The sequence below is a fragment of the Neodiprion pinetum genome, chromosome 1, assembly GCF_021155775.2.
Source record: "Neodiprion pinetum isolate iyNeoPine1 chromosome 1, iyNeoPine1.2, whole genome shotgun sequence".
NCBI classification, from domain to species: domain Eukaryota; kingdom Metazoa; phylum Arthropoda; class Insecta; order Hymenoptera; family Diprionidae; genus Neodiprion; species Neodiprion pinetum.
The window spans coordinates 28466208-28488959 of record NC_060232.1 but is presented as its reverse complement, the minus strand read 5'-3'; the positions used below and the strand labels follow the sequence as shown (position 1 = coordinate 28488959).

Genomic DNA, 22752 nt, shown 5'->3' with positions numbered 1-22752 from the left:
AAATTTTGATGAATGAAATTCGTATACTTCAAATTTATATTTGCTTTCAGAAATGCTGTGAGAAATTCACTTTTTATGTATCATACTTTTCAAAGACTTTTCGTTTCGCTTGTGCTCTTTTCGTGTATCGATTCAGTTAAAGGAGAGCATACTGCTTCACTGCTACGTGACTATGATAAATTCTCAAGCTTTCAACGGTGATCGCATAAGCTTGTTTACTATATTGAGAGACAAATAGTCCGGTACATTCAGAACGCAAGATTCTTCCTCACTATCCGTATACGAACTAAACACATCATTCGGATCGCTTAATGACACGCACTTCGCTAATCAGGCGAGTGTATTCAATCACCACGCTCACATTCGAAGAATAAACCGGAGATGGATCTTAATATATATTCTACAGATATAGGTTAATTGTTCAGTGAGAAAATATTTTTTTATTTTAAATACGCATGAATAAAAGAATGGAACAAATCGTAAAGCAATTTGCTGACTTTGATTGTATCTCGAATATTAAGTGTATGTTTGATCGACGTGAATCTTTGCTCTGTTCCGTGCCGAACACAAAATCATAGAAATTTCGACCAACAGTCGTTTGCAACGTGGTTTCTCCGAGAGATCGTGACTTAAGGGTGCGGGTGAAAATTCCGAATTGTTAAAGTTTAGACTGGCCGTTTCCTGAAATGTAGAAATTCCGAATGGTTGAAACTCTGAATGGTCAAACTGCTAATAAAAAAGGATTTTGACTGTTTGGGATTTTAACCATTGTTAGCTTCGATGAAATTCTGATTCGGATCTTCGGCACTTTTGAATTTAATATTTTGAAATTATGTACTTACTATTCGGAACTCTGACAATCCGATCGAACGACCTTTCGGTTCGAACTTTGACAATTCGATACTTCGACCCGCATCCTATTCACTTGAAAACAAAATCAATAGTTGCAATTCGTTGATATTCATACATATCAAGTGATTTATATTGATTCTCATAGATATTCTATTCTGCGTGATTCACGTTTTCACTGATTTCCGTTTATTTGTAACGGCACCCCTGATTTCTAAGGATTATATAACTATAAATCACAATAAATCACCATCACTTAACTAAAAAGCTGCGATCGAAATCACTTGGTAAACTAGAGATGAACGAAAGCACACAGCAACACAAAAATCAATAGGGAATACTCGACATCGACGTTAATGAATTGAAACCATGTTGGTTTCACCGCAAGACTTACAACAATTTACGCGATGATTTCGAACCTGCAATTGCCGCGAGACTTCGCATTGTTACACAATATACTGTTTCTTCGATTTCCGATTTGATTTCCAACCGGTAAACTCGTAATGACCTCCTTGGGTGAATGGCGCCTGGAGGGATTTAGGGGTAAAAAAAAGAAGGAATAAAAATAAAACGTTCTTTTTTCCAGGGTAATAATAGGCGGAGAGTGACGTAGCAGAGCTCAGGAACAGGCGATGAGGCGGCTGGCATACTCGGCGGCCCTCGGCAAGGGCCCCGGCCGCCCGGTCAGCGCCACTTGAACGAGGCACGAAGAGGTTCTTTACTAGTCGATTTTTCCACCAACCTTGAACCCGCAATTCCCGGTTCCGCACTCCGTCCTCGTCTCTTCGCGAGGCCAGGTCCTCCAGGCCGAAGTGCATCCTGACCGTTTCTTTCTCCGACAGGACCAATGAGCAGGGCGCGGGATGGGCTCGTCCTGGCTCGCGGCCCTGCTGCTCACGGTGACGGTGTCCACGTTCTCCGGAGCTAACCCGACCTCGGCATCAACCTCCCCATCCGATACGGAAGGATCCTATCTCGAGAAGGTGAGTTTCCAACGAGCAGAGGACGAAGCGGTTCCGGGCCCCTGGTTTCGACCAGGCTTTGGCATGAGGGTTGTTAAAGGGGCGAGGCGCCATTTTATATCCCGGTTGGGAAACGGGTAACGTCGCTAGTGCCTCGCTCCGTTGACAGTCGTATCAGGGTCAAGGGGCGATGCGAATAGAGAGAAGTTTACTCGCTCCGGTAATTCCTTGGGAACTTGGGAGGAGGTTGGATGGGCAAAAATCGATACGTACCTATGATTAATCTTATTACGAGTCTGTTGGACATGGAGTATTTGTCTCGTGAGATGAGCTCTTTGAAAATGGGAAAACGGAAAATACTCAAATTATTATTATTATTGTTAATATGAGATTCGAGAGAATATTTTCTAGGAATTGATTGAAACGGTTTTTCGTTTTTTTCTTCACCAGTCAATTCAATATTGCTATTTGCCGATTGGAATCAATGTTCGTTCGATATTCCATGATACCAGCATGAGATAAAAAAAGGTTTTGTGAACTTGTTGAAAATAGTCTCCTAAATGAAATGAGCCATCAAATAGTGAAATCAAACAAATGTATTAGATTTTTGATAATTTTGAAGCTGTTTAAAATCAAGCATCGATACCTAAACTTTTGTTTACGATTCTGGTATTTTCTTGTATTTTTCTATTTTTAAAGAGCTGCTTCGATTAAGAATATAACAATTTGATAAATACTCAATGTACGATTATCGCTAATAAAATTAATAAAAAGTAACGATTGTGGCCAAATAACTTCCCTAAGGCTGAATGGGACGCTTTTGAAATAAAAACATAGTGTAGCAGAGGCTTAGAAAGTCTCGTTTAAGCTAATCCGGTTACATATAACTACGAAACTCCCCGTGACGTACGAAAAAAATTTGAATTCTGAATTTTATCATTGTTCATGGAATAACTCGCATTACATTTGATTCGCAAATGTATTCTTCGTAGATCGTTTGAGTTAGATTTTGAGCAGCAATGATGTATTTACTGCCTAAGCACAAGTTTTTCACCTGTAAATCATAACGATTGCAGATATCCGATTTGTTTTATCGACCGACGAGCGCAACAACAAAATCTGTCTAATTTTCAGACAATTAGTAGTGTATTCAATTATTCGTAAAAATGAAAAAAAAAAAAAAAAAAAACTAGACGGCTTTTCCGGTTATAAATAAAAATGAAAAAACTTGCCGTTGATAAAACAATTCTTACGGTTGAAATCCAGTGTTCAAACATGTTTTTCTAAATCACAGGGACCTTCCTTCGAATCATATTTAACCCGACGACGTTCAGTTACACCTTTTAAACCTCCGTCTAGTCTGTCTTTTGTCTCGACCTATTTTCGAGCCTTGTACCGTGAGTCCCATAATCCTTAAAATGCCGCCTCCCCTCCGCTGACTTCACCCGTTTCTCAGGCCAGCATAGAGGAGGCCCTGGCGGTGATCGAGGCTGCGTCCACCGGATCTCTCGGGGAAGCTTGCGCCACCGGTTCCGGTTACAAGTCCCTCCTCGCCGCTCTGGATCCTCGCCGGTACGACACGGCTCGTCAAAAGGCCGACATGGCTGCGATGATGCTCCAAGACCTGGGTGTCGCTCGCCACAACAGTACGTATAGGAATATCCTAAGCCCCGCTTGTCACCAACAGGATATTCCGCAATGCCTGACGAACAGCTGGGTCGCCGCAAAACAAGGTTTGATTGGCAGGGGATTCTCATACGTAATCCAGCGTCAGACGCAATTGTGTCTCCTTGCAGTCCGGGAGATGACATTACATTTGTCACCGAAACGCGAGAGTATAATTCCGAATGCAGTTAGATTTCGGTAATAATATTGCTCGTGATATAACAGTTCGGTCAAGTTTATAGGAATATACGAAATCAGTTACAACTCGGAGATTTCGTTGTGTCGTATTATATTACACGTACTGTTTTGGCAAAGCATTTCCTTCGAGGTGAAGGAGACTAGACTATCTTCTTTAGAAATATTTGTGCAACATTGTCATATTTATAATTACGGGCATATGGTACGACATGCCGGCACTCCGAGAATATTATTTTCAACATATTGGTACTTAAATTTCGATCAGTTGAAGACGTGACCGGAACCAGAATTTCCCTCATTCTGAACTTGTTGTAGACCTTGGATACCTGGACGAAATTTTATTTCGTCGTCCGTTCCGGCAGCTAAATATTACTGAAATGATGGAAGAACTGAACGAAGAAAAATAAGACAAAATAAAAAAAAATTAGGTGAAAGGACCAGCGGTCGTCTTCCAATTTCACCCACACGACTTACGCGGATTCGAAGGATCTCGAAACAGGATTACGGAAGTTTCGGGAATGGTCGTATCGTGAGCAGTGTTGTTACGCCAGTTCGAAATTACACCGCGACATAGAATATGCAGATCGACATCCTCCACGGATCAATTATCAGCTAATGAACGTGTGTCGGGTGCCAAAATCGCTTACCCTGATTCGATAACTGCAGCTAGGTGTTTTTGCAGTGATTGATTCGATTCGATCAATTCCCGACAAGGTCCTTCAGCCCACTCCCAATTTCGGTTCCTGGATTTCACGAGTATACTACACCTATAAGCATATGTATAACAAACGCGTCATTTTGCGAATACCTTGGCACCTCGCAAACGGATATCCTCCCATACCCGGCTACCCACTTCCGTCAAGCCTCAACTGCACCGAATTCTGGTTCCCAGCTCTCCTGGACGCCGTCGCACGGTCGCTCCTCGCCTCCGTCGACGACGCCGTCGCCACAAGAGTCGTCGCGCTGAACGCATCGACAGGGATCGTCGTCGGGTCCACCTGGTGGGAACGGGCCCCCGGGGGTGTGGGCGAACCCCTTCGCGCCCGGGACGAGAACCACGCTCTCGAGTCAGGTTCCCGGCCGGATCCAAAGCTCCCCTGGTTCGAGGACGCCGACACGAGTCCTGGGCTCAGGTTTGATTACTGATTTTCATCGAATCGCGGCCCCCTCGACGTCAACGGCACCGAGTAGTCTTGGAAAATTACGTAAATGACGAACGGATGCTATGGATGACTGAAGTTGCTTTTCGTCGAGGGGGCCGATGGGGATCGGTGCATACATGTACATGCAATGTATACGGATCAGAGTGGCCCTTTATGGGGTTGGGGAGAAGCATTTCACCCTGCCTCCTCCACCTCCTCCTCCTCCTCGTCCCTCAAATCGACTTCCAACGAATAAATCAAAATCCACGCCAAAGTCAAACTCTGTATCTGAATTACGACTTATGGCGTTTGTATGAGCCAGGTTTTATTTTTCATATGAATAACGTTGGTAGTGAGGATATTTCGGGTTATTATTTACCCCCAAAGTTTCGTGAACATTTTCAGACACATGAAATTCATTTGAATAAAAGCTCTACAGTCAGTACTATAATATATGGTTGGAACAATATTCGTAGGGAAGATATTTCATATCTACGGCTGCGAGACAATGACATTTCGAAACAACAGTGACAATGTACCTTCGATTCGTTCAGTGAATTTCGGATTCTTTGATATTGACCGAACGTAAGGGAAAATGATAACTCGAAATACTCCGTGAAAAACTAACGCTATTCAAATGGCAAAGGACGCGTGCTTACAGGCACAATTCTAGTATCAGTTTCGCCTGGATTGTAATTTATTTATTTGGTAACGGTTTTCTGTGGTGGTAGGGTCACATTTTGTCGACCCTTATTATAGAGCCACTCTGACATAGATATACACGTACAATGAAATATGTATGTACATACCTATGTTTTATCGTCCTCTTCCTCAATGTTCATTCACTATAATTCTTATATACTTATGGATATACGCACCGCAATTTCATTCGCCCGCACACACGTCTGCCCACCACTCGCTAAATCGCACTTTCCGTTTAAGCTGTCGTCGCACTTGCACAAATTTCGCTTATAAATATTATATATTTATATATTGTTACAATATTATATACACACTTCGTATTTTATACTTGCTACAATATTGATTGCTATTAGTTTCAACTCTTTACTTAATTTTTATATACATTTATATATACGTACTTATTATTATATTTTATATTGCACAGCAATTGAAACTCGAGCAAGATTTTTTCATCGTTTGAATTTAATGTGTATATATATATATATATATATATATACATACGTACATCAATATAACGCACCGACAATCCGTATAATTTTTCTCTCGCGTGGAAATCAGTTTCAAATTGTATCCTGCGTTTCGACACTTCTCCGCAGTCTCAATCTACAGCCGGGTGTATACTTTTCACGTCACATTCACTTGCCGCGGTCTGCTCCGCGGAGCTGAAGCGCGTCGCGTCGCGAATCCGAACGTGAACTGAGATCGAAGTAGACGGTATAGGTATCTTTCACCCGGTGGACACCCAAAATTCACAATATCATCGCCATTCATCCCCACTTCATCGCTATGCGAACGTCAGGTCATAGAAACTCGTGCGAGAGACGAAATAACGTCCTCGTCTGTTTTGATTTTGTAAACTGAGCTGAGCTTGTAGAGCAAAGTCGAATTGTAAACCAGCGTTTGGATTACTCGTTTCATCGATAGTCCAAACACATCCAGAGTTTCAAACTCCCGGTACAATGACAGAGGTGCCGTTACACCTTCGACGATTAGCCACAATGTAAAGTAGATTCGTCGGTGATTCGAGCCGTATAAGTGATCTCGAAGAAATTATACGTACAGTTACGCCCAGATCTTGTGAAGAGCTCAGTTGATGTGAAATCCAGAGTATTTGAGGGTGAGTTTGAAGTTTCTATGGCGGTGTGGCGTTTGTGTGTGATCCCAGGTCGCCGAAGTTCATGCAGTCACCACCGATTGAATCCTACAGGGGGTGGTGGACCCTTCCGTACTTCTCATGCAAGGAACATCGCTGGCTCATCTCCTACAGCGTCAGCGTGCCGCCTCCGAATCGACACGGGTTAGTATTTCACCAATTACGCGGTGATCCTTTATCGAGCGATCCTCGTGTAATGAATACGCACTCTACCGATAATGTCGAGCATTGTGCAACTTCCGAGGGCTGTAATTTCATCCAAAGGGACCGCGATTAGTTTACTCTGACGATTTGGGAAATACAGGGTATAAGGTACATGGATTCGGTTACGTCGTAGTTTCTACTTCGACAAAGACTCGTACGCGTATGAAGGTTTGAATTTAGTTGATCGGTTGACCGATCTCAACTGTCGAGATATCCAACTCTAAAGAATAGAGACAACTGCAGTACGAACAAAATAAATTGCGACACAACTAATTTCTTCAACATGGCTATAAGTAATTACAAAAAAGGCTGGACGAATTTTTTCTCAATATTTTCACATTTAGTCGAATAAAGTTGAAGAATTTTATAAAGAAATTTCTTTTTCACTGAAAATTTATTGATATGCGGAATCTTGAATAACAAAATACTCGTATTACAGGCAGTTTGACATAATTGTCACAAATTTCCAATGATCGATTGAATGAAACATGTTTCAGACATTTATCTGATTGATGAACCGAAAAATTGATGCGATTGTATCCATGTATTTCTCGTCTATCAAAGTAAGCTCGTATCGATCATTTCTTTAATTTTCACGCTCGTTTGTACAAGTTCATCGAAAATTTCCATACGTATCGCAAAATCACACTTTGATATAATTAGCTGCGGATCCCGAAATTATCACAAAATTCAATTATGGATTATGTCTGGGGCCCCGATCCCATCCTCAGCCCTCCGATATTACTCTATGATAATGAAGTAATTAACGATTTCGAACTGATACATAGGCAATTTGCGAATCACCAATTGTTACCGGGGCGTATTTGTAACAGAGGCGCTCGTCGGCAAACTGCCTCACGTATTAAGTATACAACAAGGGTATCACACTCAGGTTTGGCAAGTATAATACAAACTCATTACCGGGCTGATTTTCATCGCAGCTCAATTCGTATTCACAGCTTGTCGGAAAATTGTTGTTTATTTTTCATTCGAATCGATTGTGAATTGAATTCGTTTTAAGGAAAGCTGAATATTCTGTGCCGGTCGTCAAGCGAGCAAATCACTCCACCAAAATTCTCCAAGTTAAACGTACGTCGATTCCCTGTCATGAAGGTTTAAAAAAATAAATAGATAAACTTGCAACATGATTCGAGGAAATGATGAAGTTGTAATTACAAAAAAATAATTCACTCTCGAAGTGGCAAAATTTTCGGTTTACCAATTGGCAACAATTTAGTATAATATTTGACAATAACTTCAGACTCCGGTACATGATCAGCCAACCTTCGTATTCGACGTACTCTTGGATATAATAATAAAACGACGTAACGCAGGTCGAAAACGGATTGGTACCTTCCCTTCAGGTCTCACGGGACAACGAAGTCTCACGTTGATGATTAATTTGGTTCCTACATACACATTTGATTTACGGTATTGCCGAAATTGTTATAAGAGTGGAGGGTCGAGATCCGGTAGCTTCCCTCATCAGTTAATCAGCAACTTTGATGTCAAAGTTGGAAAGGCGATATCAAGCATCCTCGAGGCGAATCGACTGCGTAGCTCGAATACATCGGTAATTAGGGAGAGACACTCAAGAATCATCCAGGAAGCGTACGTGTTAAACATATCGGAAATCGATGTACCTTGCCGTAGAGTGAAATCCGATCCTCGTGAACATTATTCAGTAAAGTATATCAGTCGTGTCGCTATAATTATATATATAATAATTCACGATGTCTGACTCGGCTCCAGGATCCGGGATTTCCTCAGCATGGACGTCGACGTGAGTGACCTGGAGGTGAACCAGTGCGACCTGGAGCAGACGACGCGCGAAGAAGTATCCTCTGAGAACCAAATCGCGTCTTTTCGAGGGACCCACAAGTGCCATTCGACAACACAGGTAAGTGCGGAGGTCAGATTCCCGGGGCTTTTTTCGTTGTTCTTTGCCGCAGCAGACGGTGGGAAAATAGTTTCAGATCGTTACTGCGAGTTTGAGTTTTCCCGAAGATCGATTCGACCCGATTTCTTGAGTGTGGAGGCGGTTGACGGTGTCTGAATGAGTAAGATGTGGGGAGCGAACTTCTTGGACAAAGTTTGACGGGCTTCTTTTCTCTGTTTCTCCTCCTCGACGCCTTTCTCTGTACATATACATACATATACCTGTATAACGCTTTTGTTCTCGAGTCTCGCGTATATGCTTTTTCCTCACTTTCAGGACTTAAAAATAGCTCTCTCAAGTGTCGGTCCGTTTTTCCTTCATATTTTCTTATTTATTCTTAACGAAGTACGCGCACAGCCACCATGAGACGCATAAGGTACTACACGCCATTCGTTTCAAGTAAGGATGTTTGCTGTGGCGGAAAAGAAAACCCGGCATGAGTACGAGGATCATCATTTTGCATTTAATTCTTTCGGCACGGCAGGGAATCCGATGTTTCTTTTACGAGGACGTTGAATCATTATATTTTACATAACTGACACACCCACCGCGTTTACGATAATTTAATAACTGCGTCCTCGAAATTTAATTATACATTTTTCATTCCAACGTCTCTTTATTACAGAGAATACCAAGACCCGAACATTTGAGTCACGCTTATACTCACCCAGTGACAGTTCTATTTAGTAGAAACCACGAATAACTTCGCACCCTGTTTTTATGTACCACACGCTCCGTGTCTCGTCGCATTATCATCAGATTCCACGTAAAAATATATGCTTCTGAATTTTTTCACATTTCTCGTGTATTGACGCTCGCAAACTTACAATTTTGGCCATCGTTTTTTTTTTTTTTACTCATTTTGAAATGCAATTTAATAAAGTAAAATTTCCCACTATAGTATACGAAAAAAGGCAAGTCCAATTATCCGACATAAGTTTTCTACGTAGTATAATTTATTCTGTTTGAAATATAACGACAGCGAGTGAATTTTTTCTCTAGTATTTTTGCTTCATTTTTTCAATTTATGATGCTATAAGTCACGCAAGCCGGTACTGATACTTTTGGGCGGGCAAAACTGCGCCGGCTTTATACTCTGCGATATTTTACTCAACACATGCAGACTGATCAAATCTCGAGCTTGGATTCTCTCACCACCGGTGAAGACTCGAGAGGCCGAGAAATACGGTTAGCTGCCTGGGCTACTTACGCGTAAAGCGGGTAGCAACAAATTTAAATTTACTCAACAAACACATACAGGCGTATTGTACAGCTACTCTCGCCGCGCGAGGAAATCCCCTCGGAATCCAAACGTGGGCGTAGAAATATTCGCATACATCCGATACAGGGGCGAGTTCCACTCGATCCGATGAACACGAAAATATTTAATTGAATTTTTCAATAAACGATTCTTAATTCCGATCAAACATCGGAGACCCGAAGCTCAGATCGTGAGCTTGACACGAAAACTCGAGCGGAAATGCTTGGCCTGCTTTCGTAGGTGACAAGTTCCTCGTGTGCGAACACACACGCGCGTACATCGGATAAACTTTGAGTTCCGGCCGAGCGAAAGGCCTGTTTCAAATAATTTGAAAATAAGCCCGGAATCGCGTGTTTCTCTCTTCGTCTTCCGGTGGGCAAGGCGATGGATTTCTTTTGAAGAGGCAATTCTTCGAGGCGTGGTTCCGGGTCGAGTATCCTCCCTGGAGAATCTTGGGGTAAGATCTATACGTCGAACTTTTTGTCCCATGCATCAGTAAAATTCTGTGAAGACGTATATTTCTCGGCTCGAATCGACGACTTTCCGTGCCCGAAAATGTGAAGCGTCAAGGCAACGAAATTTTGGTTGGGAATTTTATCTGTTCAGCACAAATGTTAGCTTGAATCAACGAAATTTCTTACTCTCACTAACTCATCTTTAGTTGACAAAATTTAATTTGATTTCTCCGGAATATAAAGTTTCGGCGAATTGAATAAAGTCCATTTACCGTCACAATATTTTTATCAAGTTTGTATACAAAACTAGGACTTTACTCGTCCTCCGTCAGCCCATTTTTCACGTGGAAGGGGATAAAATTTTATTTTAAAAAGTAATAACTTTCATTACAGAGCTGACCGAAATACTCCTCGCGCAATTTAAGCGCGAGGTACGCAGATGCGGTTTTATTTTCGCATTTTTCTTTTACGGCAATAACGACTTTTGCTCGGTAAATCAATTCGGATGTAGCAAAGGAAAATTTTCCTCGCTTGAAAAATGTTTCGGAAAAAAATTCAATCCCTCTCTTCGCTTCAGAGGGATTATAGATGTGTAAAACTATGCATATACGAGCCTAATTCAGTGGTTTTTATTACAAACAGCAACAGGATTTGTCTGATCCGGGATAACTAAGTAAATATACATTTATACGATACAGGCGACAAACTTGGCCAGCAAAGTTATACATATAGATAATAATACATACGACCCACGCACATTTCGAGCCCGCGTGAAAAAGAGGCAATTCTTGCAAGCGCCTTGAAGGTGAGACCTAATTTAAAGGCTGATCCACAGAGGTGGTGGCTTTTGTCCCTTCAGAGCGGCTAAAAAAAAAATCCAATTTTCTCACAACGCTATGAATTTCTTGAACCGAGATAACATTCCATCGCTAAAAAGTGCGGTAATACTTTTCTATCGTCCTGCAAGTTTGAATGCCCGGCGTCAAATCGAAGTTTCTTATACTCGCGGAAAATTGGCGACTCGTTATTGACAACGAATTAAAAAATGATTGCAGTGCGAGTATCAGAGTCCTGCAAGCCGAGTCAACGGAAAGACGGTTGGTGCCGGGTGGATGAAGGGTGCCTACGTCTGCAGATGTCGTCCAGGGTTTTATACAGCCGGGCATCATCAGTCCGGGTTTAATGGGACGCTCGTGGAGGGTAAGCATCATCCTTGTTGCATAACTTCCCTCATTATAACTTGATCGCGCGTGCCGTTGACAGAGAGGGAGTTTCCTCTTGTGCGTTGCATGATGTAAGTATACCACTGCGCGTATAATGTGCAAGAATTCATTTCAATAACGCAATTATCGCACAGATCTTGGGTTCGATTTGTCGGTATTCGTTGGCTAATGGTGAAAAAAAATTTTCATCTCGCCGTTCACCCATCGATTTCTTTTTTCTTTCGAATTCTCGAATCGCTGCTCCTCGTAATTCGGTGTTCGAATTGAGTGTTGATTAACGACACTCCTCTCCCTCGACCAAATAGTATCGAGCACCTATAAAATTTCCAAATTCCCTGAGGCCTTGCGTGAGCAGAACCAATTTCTTGCCGCATTCCTGTTTTAACGCGGGCTGCTTGACCAGGGTGAGAAACGGGATTCGATATACGAGACTCCGCGGAATCGTTAATGCTGAATAATTCCGTCGAACGAAGACTAGCCGCGAGTAGTATAGGGAGCCGATTTCGCTCGGGAATCAAATCTCTTTAGCATATGCAGTCCCTCGCTTTAGAGCGTTAACGACTGTCCAAGGCAGCCGAGCTGTAAAGGGACCGTGACTAGCTCGGCTCGGTCGAGCAATCAACTCGGAATGCAATTTGCAATTTGCAGGTCAGCTTTACGTCCCGTGACCCGAGCCTAAGACCACGGTAATGCGACACGAGTTGCTCGCCGCTTGTAATATGCACATGTATTACACTTCCGAGTTCCGACACTGGATCAAATTCGAGAAATTAGCATTTCGTCAGATCCTGCATCTTGATCGTGACCCCTGACGGAGAACGATTTCCGCAGTATTATGCCGCGCCAGATATTCCGACAGCTAATCGAGGTAGTTCCGAGCAAATTATTCGCGGCTTTGACTTATCAAGGCAGGAAAGAGACGTCCCAAATTGCCGAACACATCGAGTTTGTATAATTCGAAAAACGCTATTCCCACTGTAACGGCAAGCGTGATTTCAGCTGCGTGGAAAGAGATGAAGGAGAACAAGACCGATCTGTACGAGCGGGTTTTCCGGTGCTTGGCCTGTGCACCGGGATGCAGTTCGTGCAAAGGCCCGGAACCTTGTCTGGCCACCTATAATTGGCCTTTTAGGTGGGTACCGTACGCTAATGATCACCGGGATATCGGTGTATTCTTTACTCCCCGACGAGAGTGATCGGAGCGCATTATTTTACCTTTGAAGGATCGCCCTGCTCACCGTGTCGGTCTCCTGTGCCTTCGGAACCGTCGTTCTGGTCGGTTATATGTACCAGCATCGGAAACTCAAGGTCTTTAAGGTCGCCTCGCCAATTTTTCTCTCCATCACGCTGCTCGGCTGCGCCATAATGTATTTAGAGGTTCGTACGAGAAGGTATACGCATACGTAAGTACGAGTATGAACCCAATTGCCATCTACCGTCATCGTTTTACGTACCTTACACTAAGCTTTTCATCTCCAATATACGCGAAGCCACCGCCTTCTTCTCACATTTCGAATTTTTCTCTGATTTACCTCAGCGCGTGTATTCAGTTTGCAATATTAGGCTTTTCCGAAAAAAATTAATACGCTTGTAAGTTCCTCGGATGCGGACTCTTGCGTTTCAACCTGCATTGCTATTCTTTCGCATCTTCGCTTAAGCGATTTAATTTTTTTCGATGTTTTATATGAAAATATTTTCACAGTACGTATAACCTGTTTCCGATTCCGCGGTCGCACGGAAAAAGCAATATTCTATTATTTTAGCTACCGTTCGTTCGACTCAATCACAGGACCGACGTAATTACTGCTGAAAATCAATTCCTCTTCAACCTTACGGCCTTGTCCAATTGATCGGAATTGTAGCTGGCCTGTGGTATACGTATAAATAGAAGAAGTGAAACAACTCGCTGCATCGTGTATTGATCGGCTTTCAATTTCAATATAGATGGCTGCAATTTTTCCCGTCTTGGATATCTATTCTTGTATCGCGACTAAGTGGAGCAGGCATCTTGGCTTTTGCATCACGTACACGGCGCTCCTAATGAAGACGTGGAGGTAAGTCTTGTCGTTGAACGGAAATAAGCCTCCATATAACCGGATCCTCAATTTACAGATAGCTTTTTTGCCACTCAGGCTGGTGCAAGAATTGAATTTTTGGTGTTTTTTTATTTTTAGTTTTTTGTTTTGTCATCACTGTTTTCATTTTCCATGAAAAAACAAATTTATCCACATGAAAAACTCGATTTGTAGAATCAAAAAAATTCCATGAGGTTGAATTAACTTTCACGCGAATTGTATTTATGAGTAAAGTGTGAAGCCTGAAATATTCGTATGAGCTTTGTTTCGTTGTGAATTCGCGAGAAATGCAAACATCCAAGCTTCGACCACGTAACCGATGTGTCACGCTACGAGATTGTGACAGAAAATCCAATTCGAATCGATAGACTCGTTAATTTCCAATTTGAAGAACGTACCAACCTGATTGCTGTAGATACTGTATATCGCGCATACACACGAAAGCGCGGAGATGAATGGAATGGAATGGAATGGAATGAAATGAAATAAAATATGTACGGTATGAGTTGAATAAAATGTGACGTTATCGTTGCTAACCGATGCTGCCTGTCACCGAAGTGCAATCGTAATGAGTGGCTGTAGAATACATTCAGTAAATCATATATCGATATTGTTTTATGCGTTAAAGATAAACATGAGTTGTAATCGTTGTGCTATTCATTCAAACTGAGCCGTAGGTAATGGTCTCCGTGCACATACAAATAAATTTACACCTAGCTCTGGGCTGCTCAAATTGCGATCACCCGCAAAGATCACGGACGGTCAGTAATACATACCTTTTTGACCAATCAATGTTGTATTACAAATTCGCTAAATGGTTCGCTGAATTTAAAGATTTATACGTTAGTTTTTCACTGGTAAGATAAAACTCGCCGAAAACTGACAACAGACTTTTAATTCTCGTCCAGTCATAATTAAGTGTCACTGCTGTCGGTTGGACAGACGATTTATAGTCTTGCAATGGCGAGCAGCAACGCGCGTGAATATTCAACGGTGCGCTATGGGCCACGGTTCGATATTCCGTTGCATCTAGCCAGCTCATCCGTCATAACATTCCTCGATATCCCAACAGAGTGTCTCTGACCTACCGAGTAAAAAGTGCACACAAGGTAAAACTCACGGACAAGCAGCTCCTCCAATGGATGGTTCCGATCCTCCTGGTGATGCTGATCTATCTGGGAACCTGGACTCTGAGTGCTCCACCGATTGCCGAAGTGATCGCCGACAGCCACGGTCTCCTCTTCAACCAGTGCTCTTTCAACTGGTGGGACCACAGCATGGCTATAGGTTGGTATTGATTTTAGGATCGATTAAAACCACCGTATAAATCATCTTCCATTTTCCGTGGTTCATCACGCCCATCGAGTTTAAGGACAGTAGGTACCGCATCACTGGGACAGATTGATCGAGGTAGATTATCACCACTACCGGCTCTTGGCGGCGATCGAAAGTTGTTGCGTTTCGTGATCGAACACCTGGACACTGCGGTAACGTCGTCGTAATTCTCGTTTCCGTTTTAGTTGTTTATCGGCATCCACACCACGTACGGTATTAGCGTGATCCCCGCGTCGTTCGGGATATCGTATTAGCCTAATCGTTTATCGATTCTCTTTTTACCCTCGTGTAGCAGGTCCCACGCACAGTGTCACTCGTCCCTGCTTAGGCTAGACAAACGAGCCGGGCTTAGGACACGCCTGTAACGAAAGAGCAGTTTAAGACGGTAGATTAAGTCCATTGGTGTGCCGGATTTTTAGGGCCAAGCTCGCGAAGATTTTACCGCCCGATTTAACCTATTTGCTGTGATACATTCGCTGTGAATTTTAAAGACCTTTGCCTCGGGGCGAGAACGTCGATCCGCGATTTTGGAGTCGCGCGGATAAGTGTCCGGTCTAATTATATCTTTGTAAGTTTTCATGTTATTTCGTACCTACAATGGTCGCGTGTTCACTTCGGTATCAGTTCCGCGATCAGCTTGCGAAACACAAGTTCGCTTAGCCTCGAGGTAAAATTTCAGGAACAGGACACGTAATTATTAGGGTCCCGCCCTCAGGGCTGACAACAGCAATGAAAAAGTCGAGGATCGGGTGATCAGGTCCACGAACCAGAGAATTCTGAACTATGCCGGGTTGTATATTTCGGTTCACAGGTGAGGTAATCTTCTTGGCTTGGGGTATCAAGGTCTGCTACAACGTCCGGAATGCCGAGAGTCTCTTCAACGAGGCGCGCCTCATCAGCTATGCGATATACAACATCGCGGTAGTCAACACTGCCATGGTCGCGATTCAGTGAGTTCTCGTAATCCTCGTCGTTGTCGTTGTCATTGTATTTTTTATGTTAACACCGAACTCCCACGTTCAGCACCGCATCGGATATCGATCACCTCTCTGTCCCCAAAGATCCAGCGCAATCTTACGCAGACTTGTTTTCATAATTATCTTAAAACGCATCGAATAATAGAGATTCGAATATCGTATCGAGCGTCATAAACTTCTGAACAAACTTCTTCTGTGCTTGATTTGTCCAGCCTGTTCATATTTCCGCAAGCGGGACCGGACATAAAATACCTCTTGGGATTCGCGCGTACTCAGCTCTCGACATCGGTGACGGTGTTCCTGGTCTTTGGCCCGAAGGTATGCATCCGAGAGAGACAAAAAGACACGTTTAATCGGAAAAAAAGCAATTAGGGATCGATAGCCTGGCACGATGTAATTCTCACTACAACCAATCCGGCACAGGTACTCCGGGTACTTCGCGGTCAAGGAGACCAGTGGGACAGTAGAGCCAGAGGAAGAGCGGGTGTCAGCGCCAGTTTCTCGTTAAACGGCATTGGCCTGGTCCCGGAGGAAGCGGCAGACCTCACCCAGGAGAACGAGGAGCTCAAGGTACGTGACGAGGAGAGGCGGTTTTTTTGTAGATTTCCCGACAGTTAACCGCTCACGCATATCGGAAAATCGGTCCCTCAGGAAGAAATCCAGAAATTGGCGGCCCAAATCGAGTTCATGAAGATCGTCCACATGGAGATGCACAACAGGCACATCAAGCCCAAGGCTGGGGGATACTTCAGCACGCCGGGTCACGGTCATCCCTCATCGGCGCAGAGTCCGATCGCCAAAAGTTCGACGGCCAGTTTCATCCTGAAGGTAGATATAACCGTCGGGCGTCGAAACCGCCTCGGGCATTTTTAACTGCTCTTCTTCTCCAAGGCTCAACATTTTTGCCAAAGCGCGGTCGAGCGCGGGGCGACAGCGGCGGCCGCTGCGGCTGTCGAGGACTCCACCTTTCCCTCGGGGAGCCTGCACAGGGCTCGTCGTCGGGAGATGCGGAAGGAACGAGAACGCGAGAGGGAACGGGAGAACGAACGGGAACGCGAGAGGGTCGAGAGAGCGGAGAGAGCCGAGAGGGCCGAGAGGGCTAAGAGGGCCGAGAGGGCCGAGAGGGCCGAGAGGGAGTCTCAGGATCAGGCGCAGAAGAGCGCGGAACGCGTCTGACTAGTGGTAAATAGTGAGGAGGTGAGTTTCCGGATATTAAATCACCAACGATTTCTACTCCCCGATAATTGCGTATTAAGAGCATTAGGTTAATCTCGGAGACTTCCGTGAAATTCAAGATTCCCATCTTTGAACGAATATTTCTGATATCTTTACCATTTACCGAGAACCCTGAAATTACAATTTCAAATATTTTTAATATTTTATCAATGTTTCTTCGGAACGTTCCTAATTGTTACGTGGATTTTTTTTTTATCATAGTTTTCCTACCCATGTGCTTCATCATTACAACAGATTAAATTTTTCAATAAGCATTTATCATATTGTGACCGAAATTTTACCGATCTCTTTCCTTCACGGAAGTGGGTTGGGCAAAACATCGATACGTTTAATCAATTTTATTACGAGATCATCCTACATTGGGCAATCATCGAATTATCATAATTATACTGCGAAAACTGGAATCATGACCATGTCAGACCATGTTTTTCGAAGTTGAGCCTGACCCGTAGAACTTTTGGCGTCCAATTACATCGATTACAGTAGTTACGCGTGGTGTTGAGAGTAGTTACGAGTTCAGTCTGCAGTCTGGCCAGCGGTTAACTTCACCCTCTCGTTAGCGCCGGTGTTGATAAATCGTTATCACCGTGGGCTCACGCAACAAAGACTCATTATCAAGCACTTAGCGTAATGTGTAACGCGTCCCTGGCTCAACAGGGGTGAAAGTTAATTGGGATAACTAGAGTAACGGTTAGTTTGTCGCACGCATGTAAAGAAGATCGCGCACTAAGAGAAATTTTTAGTTCCGGTCACCGCTCAGTCCTTAACTATATTCATTTTTTACCACAATCGAAAAATACAGTTCTAGGTAGAAAATAAAAATTAGATTTGTAGCTGTTACCAGAAAGTCTAGTATCCGTTACTATTCTTTCTCATTGGTATATTTTCTTGTAACTCTTGCGAAAATTTAATGCTTGTGCAACAATAAATTGATATTAAAGCCTTATTTAATTAAAAAAGTACAGTAAACTAAACAAACTGATTTTGCGTTGCAATTACCAAAAAAAGATTGACAAGAGCGCAAAATGGTTACGCGTACCTCGTTTTTCGTAATTCCAACAATATTCAAACAGTTTTTTCAACGATACCTGACTTACTGATTTTTTCTAGTTACTGTAACAAATGAAATTTTTCTCAATGCGGGTGTGCGAAATTCCGTTGTGACCCGAACGAGATGCTGGATTTAGTCTGTTTTCGATTTTGCTACCTTCCATTTCAATTACTCAAACTCGTCCGATTGCAGTCGTAAAACGGCGAAGGAGTAAAATCGTTACAAACGATTATCGAGGTTTCATTGCCCTGCAGATAAGCCGGTAATTTATGCGGTAACTAAAGTTTCTTTTACTGCCGCAGATATGGTTGTGACAAAGACGGTCAATAAAGTTCCGAAACGCAGTGTTTGGAAAAATCCTGGAAGGCAAGACGCGCTCGAAGCGTCGTGGCTTGAAAAAATGGCGTCTCCCCCGACTCGACGCCAGGCTTCCGGTCTTCGTCTGAGTCGTCGGCAACCGAAAGTATGACCGGAATCACTGTCCTTGTAACTGTGTCGATTAACGTGCTCTGCAAGCTCTACGGCATGTCCGAATATTGCGAATATTGCTCCTCGCGCCTTGAATCTGCGGGGCTTACACGCCTACATGTGCAACTACATAGGTATGTATGTAATACGCGACTTGGATGCGAACGTTTCCCAAACCCGTATGTATGTCCGAATACTTGCCCTGTACCCATGATAATATACTATACGCGCGTTTTGAAAACCGTTTACAAATTTTTTACACCATGATATACCCGCCGCGGAGACGATTAGAATTTGGAGTGTAGAGAAAACGGTCATGTTACGTGTACCTTCTGTTCACGATCGTAGCTTCTTACTATTTGCTTACGTGTACGTTTGAGAAATATATATTATAATGTTATTCGACCGCACGATGTATACATGGATAAATTGGACGTTGAACGTTCGTATTGTTTTAGACGCGAATTATGATCGTGGCTATCGGCAAAGTGTCGATCCACTTTATTACAAAGTACTATCGGTGAATTTATCGTATTATACCGAAGTAACTATACATAGATATATTACAAAGTGTTGATAAGGGTATTCATATACATTATCTATCAGTGTTGACAATATGTACGTACTTACTACGCTATAAGGGAGCGACGAGACGGGGAGCAGGGCTAGCTGTCGCGATTCACGATCCTTTTCTGGGATTTATTCATTTAATTAGAATTTCTACCAGACTACTCCATCGTGCGATACAAGACGTTCCCTTTTTGTACCGGGACTAATTTTTTTACCAGGAGAATCCCGGACGTCGCGAAAATGCGAACCGCCTTTGATTTCGGTTTAGATTCGAAATCGCAAATTTGCTTCATACCTGAAATATCAAAATTTACCATAATAATAGAGTCGAAATAAGATAATTTATACTTTACAGTACTCACTTTTATTCAGCAGAATCAAAATAATTACGAATAAAATTGAAAAAAACAAACTCAAGCAAAATCCAAATAGCACGGATAAATGCAACGTTCAGCCTTGCTCTCCCAAATAGAGATACATACCCAGGTGTATAATGTTATATATTTTATAGAAATTCTTTTCACTAGTTAATATGGTTACGCATTCGAGCCCGTTCTAAATTATCACTCGTCGAACGTTTTCTGCCGTATTTAGAGGGACACGTGAGTCCTCCACGAACGTTCTTGGCTCGTTACACAAAGACTCAGGCATTTTCTAGTTGTAGTTATTCCGTTATAGACGCACCTCCGTTTTTCTATTGCCGATACTTCATAGTCGTACAGCTGTATGTCTCCTAGACTTAGACTAATAATAAACGCTTTGGCCGAATGCGCGACGCCTGGCTAATATAGTATTCAGTAACAAACATCGCTTCCGGTGTCATTTAGAATGGGCTCATTCCGCGGCTCGTATTCCAGATGTCTCTTTTTCACCGATGCCTGATCAATCGGCAAGGTGAGTTTTTCTTTTCGTTGCCTGTTTTTTCATTTATATATATATATATATATATTTTTTTTTTTTTATATGGAGGAACGAAGATTCCGTAATTGACGAGGTAATAATTCCTTGTATTTTTTTTCTTTTCTTTTTTGGAATTCGTTTGGGTAAATTTTAGATATATAGATAGATAATTACGTATGATGCAAATGCAGATTATTTATACGAACATAAATCTATATTATATACATCCATGTACACATATTATTATTATTATACATGGACACAGAAATAAGTATATATATATATATATATTATAGGAACATAATAATATAATATTGCCGTTTAGGTGTAAAATGTTTATTGTACAATATCGATGTTGAACGTGTGTAATTTTCATAAACGACTTAACACATTTATTATGCTTGACGAAAGCGTGATATTGAGTATGTTACACGATTCATAGAAGTATAAATCACTGTTGACGGGTGAAGAAATCTTTAAAGTAGAAGTAAAGAAAGAAAAGGGAATATAAAACGAGATTGTAAGAGAATAGGAGAGAAAAGAAAAAACGGTGAAGTAACACTCGCAGTAATTGATAGTGTATTAATTATTCACTTACCAGTCGCGTAAATTAAATTGAATCTGATTTGCGGGAGGATATTAAATAATTATATGATAAACTTGTCAATTGTGGGCTAAGCGCGTACCTGTCTATATTATGCATACACACATGCAAACAAACTTGTAACGTACAATAAGCGTGAAGCGAGATCATTTTTTGCATTAAGTGAGTAAAACATGGCTCGAAATTTCGTGCGTCTAAAACGACGTGGAAATACAGGCCGAATTAACAACCTGCGGTAAGACGAGACTCGGCGTTAGGTGCAAAAACCGTTTTATGATTAAAATTGGGCTCGCCAGGCAACGTGGGTTGGCTCATTTTCGTGAAACTATGTACCTTGAGCTATACCTTCACGTAGTTGCGCTTATTGATGTCCGTCGCGTAGAGATGCGTGTGCAACTTTCGTCTAACGAAGTTGCTTCCCTCGCCACATGCTTACGCCCAGTTCTTCGGCGATAGTTTTAAACTTTACCTGAGAACGGAAACACCCAAGAGAGAATAAGTAAGTCGGTAAAGTTATTGTATATCCAATCCAGAACACATCTGGCAGGATTAATTATTCGGTCCTGTTAAATTGTTGTCCAGGATTCATCTGCGATTCCACATCGGAAGATAAATCGATGTCAGAGGTTTACAAACCGGCAGGAGTAAACTATAATTCTCACCGGTGGTGTCGTATCAAATTATGTAACTTACAAATAACAAATTCCACCAGAATTTAGTTTCGTTCCGGGGAAAGACAGAAAAGATTTTTCGAGTCAGCTGAGATCTGTTTGAATCGTGAGCCAAAAATGATGATCACATAATACGTCTGAACGAGTATTTTACCTCTTACGGTCAAAAATACTTTATCCAATGTTAAAGATTGAAGATAAACTAATTTTTTTTTTTAATTGATCACATTGACCGCAAATTTGTTTTCTGTTCGATGGTCAGGAATACAGTAAGCTACAGTACTTGTACAGTTCAAAGAATATTTAGAAAAAAAAGTTTCGAGAAACCGATTGAAATTACATTATTACTGAAAACGAGTGCAGACACCATTGGTCGGTTATACTGATGACCGTAACAATGTAACTGCGATGTCATGTTAAACTTCGGTAAAATTATAAGATATAGTAACAATTAGTACGAATTTTGAATACGTAAGTAGGCTCGTAAGTTATAATTTTAAGATTATCAATCTGTCGTTAATTAAATGAATAAATTATAAGGATGCGCGAAGCGTTGAGAGGCCACCGAGAAGTTATACGAATGAGCCCCAAACATAATTTTGTTTAATATTGGAAATTGTTGTTGCCAACCGAGTATACCGTTCGCAAGAGCAAATTCCGAGGCTGCTCTCTGGCCCCTCGCGAGAATAGACAAACATGGATCCTCTACGTTGTATAGGAATTAGGTTGAGTTAATTATGACTCATTAGATAAATATACGATATGCGCGGACAAATTGCTATTTGCAATATTGCTTTCTATGTCGTAATTGCACTTCATTATAATCAATTTGGATGTGCCTCGTCAAAGAGATGAGTAGATAGATACACGTACAAATAAGATTGTGAAGAAAGGTAACAAATAACTTATTAGATCGATAAAGAAACAAAATTAGGAACTTAACCGGTTGTCTGGCGAGCCTCAATTGTACGGAAAACATATTCGTACCTAACGTCGTATTTCTTTGTTGAAATAGTTTCACTTGTTTTTTGGTCAATATTTTAGATATTTCCAATCGAATTCGTTTTTCACCCCTAAAAAAAAAAAAAAAAAAAAAAAAAGAAAAACCTGTG

The 22752-nt window shown here is 42.0% G+C and overlaps 1 protein-coding gene across 6 annotated transcripts in view; it reads left to right on the top strand.

Moving 5' to 3' along the window:
• Positions 1-22746, top strand: part of LOC124224078 (probable G-protein coupled receptor CG31760) — a 32926-nt gene extending 10180 nt beyond the window's left edge. For 2 of the 6 annotated variants that reach the window (XM_046636525.2, XM_046636522.2), the window contains exons 2-18: positions 1436-1562; positions 1692-1832; positions 3268-3457; positions 4567-4807; positions 6684-6815; positions 8628-8775; positions 11586-11730; positions 12753-12885; positions 12977-13130; positions 13698-13807; positions 14901-15115; positions 15975-16113; positions 16353-16458; positions 16564-16710; positions 16792-16968; positions 17032-17337; positions 18730-22746. In XM_046636525.2, the coding sequence (XP_046492481.1) occupies positions 1713-1832; positions 3268-3457; positions 4567-4807; positions 6684-6815; positions 8628-8775; positions 11586-11730; positions 12753-12885; positions 12977-13130; positions 13698-13807; positions 14901-15115; positions 15975-16113; positions 16353-16458; positions 16564-16710; positions 16792-16968; positions 17032-17316 (2442 nt within the window). In that variant the 5' untranslated portion in view covers positions 1436-1562; positions 1692-1712 and the 3' untranslated portion in view covers positions 17317-17337; positions 18730-22746. The remainder of the gene's footprint in view (positions 1-1435; positions 1563-1691; positions 1833-3267; positions 3458-4566; positions 4808-6683; positions 6816-8627; positions 8776-11585; positions 11731-12752; positions 12886-12976; positions 13131-13697; positions 13808-14900; positions 15116-15974; positions 16114-16352; positions 16459-16563; positions 16711-16791; positions 16969-17031; positions 17338-18729) is intronic. The other 4 variants (XR_006884474.2, XM_046636524.2, XM_046636527.2 and 1 more) reach the window with 4 other exon arrangements.
• Positions 22747-22752: the final 6 nt, after the last annotated feature.